Source organism: Chroicocephalus ridibundus, chromosome 3, assembly GCF_963924245.1.
Source record: "Chroicocephalus ridibundus chromosome 3, bChrRid1.1, whole genome shotgun sequence".
Classification (NCBI taxonomy): Eukaryota; Metazoa; Chordata; class Aves; order Charadriiformes; family Laridae; genus Chroicocephalus; species Chroicocephalus ridibundus.
This window is the reverse complement of record NC_086286.1, coordinates 46,357,985-46,363,984: the sequence shown is the minus strand read 5'-3', so window position 1 is coordinate 46,363,984 and position 6,000 is coordinate 46,357,985. Positions and strand designations below refer to the sequence as shown.

The window sequence follows — 6,000 nt, the reverse complement described above, 5'->3', positions numbered from 1 at the left end:
CAGCCACAGCACACCTGCAGCCACACAGAGCCTGTGTGCTGTAGTACCAGGCAGCAAAGAACCCTGTCACCTAAAAACTCAGCACCAGGGCATCTTCAAGCAGAGGGATAAATTCTGTCCCCTGCGTAGTAGAGTCCTTGCCCTGTATTTCCACCAATGTAGAAGTCTGAAGTATAACTGAACTATGCTTACCTGACGAAGTTAGACAAGAGTTAACAACCAGTGAAAAGCCTGTGTCAAAACAGAGGAAGCAAGCACTCTCAAGCACTCTCACCTATTTGTTTTGAATGAAATTGTCCTACTGGTTTCAAAATACGAAAGCTCCAACAGCAGTTCTTCCCGTACAGTGTTGCATCTTAGAAGAGAAATACCATCACTAGATACGACAGTTAGTGAAAACCCAGGAGTCAACAGGAAGAGAGATTTGAGACACCATGTGCCACTTCGTTCTGCACGCATGAATTTTTTTTTTATAGAAAATAAAAACCAAAAAATTTTATTGACTGTACTGTAGATACCTGTACAGAGTGTAAACTTTAATATTTCACCAGATAAGTGAATAATTCTGGAGAAAGAGTTATCAAGCACCTTCATTTCAACACATTTTTGATATTTACAGTAAGACATACCTGATTAAGTGTATGAATAAAATGAATTAAAAGTTATAAAAAGTTATTAAAAAAAATCTTTAAAATGTTTATATTGTTTGTTATTTTATGATAAATATATAATTAAAGAGGAAAATGTCACACAGACTCAGAATTGGCTCTGTTTAAAACTGTTACTATAGTGTCTGAAGAGGGAGTGAGGAAATGGGGATGTTAGCTTACTGCTCTGATCACGACATTGTGAAATGTGTTCTGGCAGAAGGCTCACAAGCCCTGTTTTGTTCTGCAGCTGCAGGTTGGCTTGCGGATAAGCTTCCTTCCCAACACACAGTGCGGAAGCCAAACTTCATTCCTAGGTTTGTACTGCTAGTTTCATATAAGAATATGCATTTTGATTTTCCCTCCCCATTCCAAACTTTCTGCTTTGATTTTCAGCACGCCTTTTTGCGTGGACACTGAACACTGGCACACAAATAGGGCATCACCATCTTGTTTCTTTTAAGCACCAAGACACAGGTGACCTTTCTGGAAATCAGATTTTCAACTGCCATGGTTTCTTGTGGTCTAACAAAAGGCACGGCATGGTTTGCTAAAGAAGAAAGATGGCTAGGATAGGATTCAAAGACCACTTTCAGGCTTACAGAATCAAACACAGAAACATTATTTTAAAAGCCCTCAGGAAACAGAGGTGACTGTGTGTCTCCTTAAAACCAAACAAACACCTCCAAATGAATCAACATCCATTCTTTGATGAACTATCAGCAATTCATATCTATAGCTAAAGTTCGTTTAGTGGATTTTAGGAAACTACCCAGGAATCCACCTCAGACAGAAGAAAAATAAATCTCTTAAAATCCCACAAAAACTTCAAATACATCCACTATGCAGTGCTGATTATCTATAAAAAAAAATCACATGCTGTGGGAAAGGATCACATGAGCCAGGGCGGCAAGAACTACCCTCACAGCACATGAATAAAGTATTTCCACAATACAAGAGTCAAAAGTTGAAATTCAAGTTTTGCAAGTGGAAGGACTGGTAGTGGAAAGGAATACAGTTAGGAATTAAATTTGTGATATTACTGGTTGTTCTCACCCACATCTACTCATCCTTGGGACCTCCTGGTTGCTTCTCAGTTAAAGGTATGGCCTAGCTGCATATATCGCGGGCTAAGCATGCCACTCTGCAGATAACTGCTGCATGCTCCAAGGTACAACCCAGTCTCAGGACCTGAGTCATGCCATCCTCTTTACTCAGTTTGGTATTTGTTACTTCAGTTTTGCCAAGAGACACTTCTTCCTAGCCCAGCACAGGTGCAACTAAAGCCCCTACATTTACCTTTAAAAGCAAGGAGATAATATTACAAGGAACAAGATGCAGTTGGACCCCATATGGGGAGCTCTGCCTTGCCTAACTGCTACAAAACAGTCATTGCCTCTGTGTGTGTGTGTGTGTGTGTGTGTGTGTGCGCGTCTGCATATGCGCATTGTGGCTTGCTGTCAGCAGCATGGAGCACTTATCTTTAGGACCTGATTGTGTTGATAGGAGTGAATTGTTTACAGCACATTTTCAAAAGGTGTCTGCTGCTCTAAAGCTTATTTTAGTGCTCAGTTTCTTTCTATACAATCCACTCCAACTGTGTTGTCAGGGCAGCGGCAAGAACGGCCTCCTGGGGTAGCCAAGCAGAGGTGAGTACAACCGCCATTATTCACTGCACAGTAGTTATGTCCTGGAAAAGAACAGAGATGTAACATGTTAAAGAAAAACAAAAGGAAAACCACAATAAAATCCAAAACACATAGATACAAGAGAAGTGCAGATTTCAAGACTATACTAAAGAAACAAGCCATAACGAGATCGAGAGTGAAACAAAACTATGCTTTGGGAAGATGAGAGTCATCATATCCCTTGTGTCAGCTTCTGATATTCACCTCAAAGAAAGATCAAGTTGTCAAGACAGACAGAGGCGACATGAAAAAACTGGGCTGTTCCTGAAGTGCCCTTCATAAATCGGCCAAGCAGTCACAGACATTAGAATGAAGAGACAGTAAGTGAGGAAATACAGAAAGCACAGCACGTGGGGACAAAGTCCAAAATGCTATAGAATAACATCTCTGGATACCGCCCATTACAAAAACATGGAGGAATGACCCATGAAAACAAAAAAATCGTGTGGGTGGAGAGGAGCATGTTAATGTTGAAGGGTAAAATGAAAGAGAATACAATTTCAGAAGCAGTGGATCTGAGGGGAGAGGCATCAGTCCCAGAAGAACACTTGAAATAGACATATGATGAGAAAGAAATGATACCAAGGTTCTGCATACCATAAACATAAGCATTTACTCAGAGCACACAATGTTGTTTTACCCTGCCTACCAAAATAGAACTGTAAATTAACTAGTAATAACAACATAACTGATTTCTTAATTATGACATTTATATGCATTTTTAAGCTCTAAACCAAGCTTTCAATTAAATTATGTTATGTTTTTTTTCTATATATATTGAATACTTTGAAAAGAAACTATGTTTGTGTATTTTTAGGCCTAAAGTAAAAACACCACAACTCCTATAATTCCATCCACGTTATAATAATAAAAAGTGAACTCTTCTCTTAACTGTGATTTGCTAAGATCAACATAACTGAACAGTGATATTGTTATTTCAAGGGTATCAACTTCCTCTCTTCTAAGCATCACAAGGGGCTTTTCAATAACTCATCTGAAAAACTTAAGATTCAATGGAGCAGAAAGACCAGCCCAGCGACCCTACCACCTGCTGTCTTCTGAACATTCGCTTTTTAAAAAACACTGGATCTCATTAAGGACATCTGGAAGACCATGATATTTCTGTAGTTTAAATTTAAAAATAAGGCCCTAGCCATTAATATAGCATTCATTTTAGAAGATGACAACATAGCAGCTTCTGCCATGTCAGATCCTCATCTTGATCATACGCTTGTCCTTTCATAAAGGATAGAACAAGCCCGTTCTTCCCTCCCCATTCTGGTTTCATATGGCAACCACAACAACTGCTTTTAGTAAAAAAAATTTAAATGGTTTTTAACTTCTTAGTAAACAGAAATCTAAGCACTAACCAGTTCTTTACTAACTACCTAGATCAGTTGGCAGACTGCCAATGGGAGCTGCTACTGAGTTAGTTTATACACTAAGGTGTTGCACAGCTGTAAAAACTTGAGAATCATCTGGATTACCTCCTGGGCACTGAGCAAAGGCTGTAGTGATTCCATAGAGACGGGAGCGTTTGTGAGGCTGGAAATTATCATTTTCTATTGAAATTGTGCGATCCACTGCTACCACAGCGTCCCTGCCATATGCAGAAAAGAATATACATAAGTGAGATGAAGGTGAAAGTACAAGGGAAAACATAACAAAACAAAAAAAACAAACAAGAGAAGAAATCTGAAGTTGCCTCTTTTTTACAATTAGGAAGCAATGCCAGAAGCAAAATCCTCCAAGATCTCATCTTTCCTCAAAAACTGAAAAGTGTCATAAACTTAATTCTAGGCAGCTTAGAAATTTAGCAGGGAGCCATTTTACTAATTTTGAAGGTACTTCCAACACAGGGCAATGTCCCTCTGCAGGAACACATCTGCTAGTAGTTTTGACACATTCTCCATATTCTGCCTGTCTGATGTTTTCTGTGGTATAGCTGACATTACAGCTATTATGGATAATGATTATGGACAATATTGTATCTCAGGTGAAGCCTGAAGGAATGCAGCTAGTCATAAGCAATATTTTCTTCCTAAAAATAAAAGGCCAGTCAACTGACAGACCTGTAACACACTGTTTCCCATTTATACAAGCCTATTCTAGAATAGCATTTCACAGCTGTTAAGTTCTATCTTGGAAATCTTTACATACATCATAGCTCTTCCTGCTGCAATTGATGGAGTCATTTGAGTAAGAGTTTGCAGATAGAGCCCACATAACCATTTATGCCAAGGAAAAATAAATATTTAAAAACAGATTTTTTTCTAGAAAACATAGTAAACCCTAAAGGCTAGATAATATGTCAGTGTTTTAGATCTTTTGCAACAAAGAAAGTGTCACCAACACTGTAAAAAAATTTTTTTTTATTTATGGTTGAACATTCAGATACTATAAGGCATAGAAAGCCATGAGTGACTAATTTCTGCCCTCTACAATGCAGCAAGTACAGCCATAAGGGAAACATGTTAGTTCCCACTCCTTTCCCAAAAATGTTCAGTGTTAAAAACATTTTCTTAGCGGACAAATCAGTATGCTGAAAATGAAAACTCAGTTAACTGGCAACATGAATAGGTCAACTCTACAGATACACTCCACCCTGCATCAGCTATTGCCAGGAAAGCAAAAAACCAGGAATGTGTGAGAGGTCAGACATGAGAAATGAAGTATATAATTCAATTTCTACCAGGGAGAAAAACAAATTAAAGCACTCCATAACTTTCTTAGCAGATAACATACCTTCTCCAGTCTGTGTAGTATAAATTCTTCCCATAGCTTGTAACACTAAAAGGATACTGAATTCCTTCAACAATCTTTCGTCGACCAAGCTGATTAGGGTTCATGCATTCCAGTCGCTTGGTACCTGGGTGTAGTGAAACAATTAAGTCTTCGAACCAGAGCAAGAGAGTTCTCATGAGGGATGACGGACAACCAGAAGCATGCAAACATGAACAGAGTAAAACTTCCTGGAAGTCTTTCAGTATGCTGCTTCACCAAAGCCCTCCCCACGCCACACCTCTCTGTGTGCCAAAGATTGGATGGAAAAGTACTTTGGTACTAATGCTAATCAATACACCACCCAATTTACAGGAACACGGATGTCTAGTGCAGCCATGGCCATTGCTCACAAGCTGAAATTCCTGCTACAGAAACGAGCATCCTCAGGCTAGTGTCGAAGCTGAGAGGTGGTCTCCTCCATTTTGGAGGGATACTTCAACCAATAACCAGTTTCATCTTCTCTAGAGGACATTTTTGCAAAGTTAGTTTGGTGAGTATGTTCCTGAAATGCTTGCTGGGTTGGCCCATGAAGGCAAGACTGCAGGAAGAACATTGATCTTGTAGATGCAAATAGGGGGTAAAAAGTTCTAGCTATAAAGCTACTACACACATTGGGAATGCTGCTAGTGAATGTAAACACCTGTAGGTTTCTCTTAAATAGTGGGTTTCAAAATTAGGGAAAAAGGAAAAGAGACAAATGTGAGAACAAGAGAGGAGGAAAGAAAAAGTAAAGAAAGATAGCACAAGGAGATACATTTGAAGGTTGCAGAAAGTGTCTTACAGTGAAAAAGGGAGCTTGATCTTTTTAATTTATCAAGAACTTGAAAGGTGACTTGAAGAGTAAAAGCACCTCCACAGGAGGAGGTCTCTGGCAGAGTCTA

General features: G+C 39.1%; 1 protein-coding gene across 1 annotated transcript in view; it reads right to left on the bottom strand.

Annotated features, from left to right (window-relative positions):
- Window positions 1-495: 495 nt before the first annotated feature.
- NID1 (nidogen 1) overlaps window positions 496-6,000 on the bottom strand; it is a 48,458-nt gene continuing 42,953 nt past the window's right edge. Inside the window, exons 18-20 of the mRNA XM_063328984.1 lie at window positions 5,081-5,204; window positions 3,823-3,935; window positions 496-2,337 (exon numbers count right to left, since the gene is read on the bottom strand). Of these exons, the coding sequence (XP_063185054.1) occupies window positions 2,216-2,337; window positions 3,823-3,935; window positions 5,081-5,204 (359 nt within the window). The 3' untranslated portion in view covers window positions 496-2,215. The remainder of the gene's footprint in view (window positions 2,338-3,822; window positions 3,936-5,080; window positions 5,205-6,000) is intronic.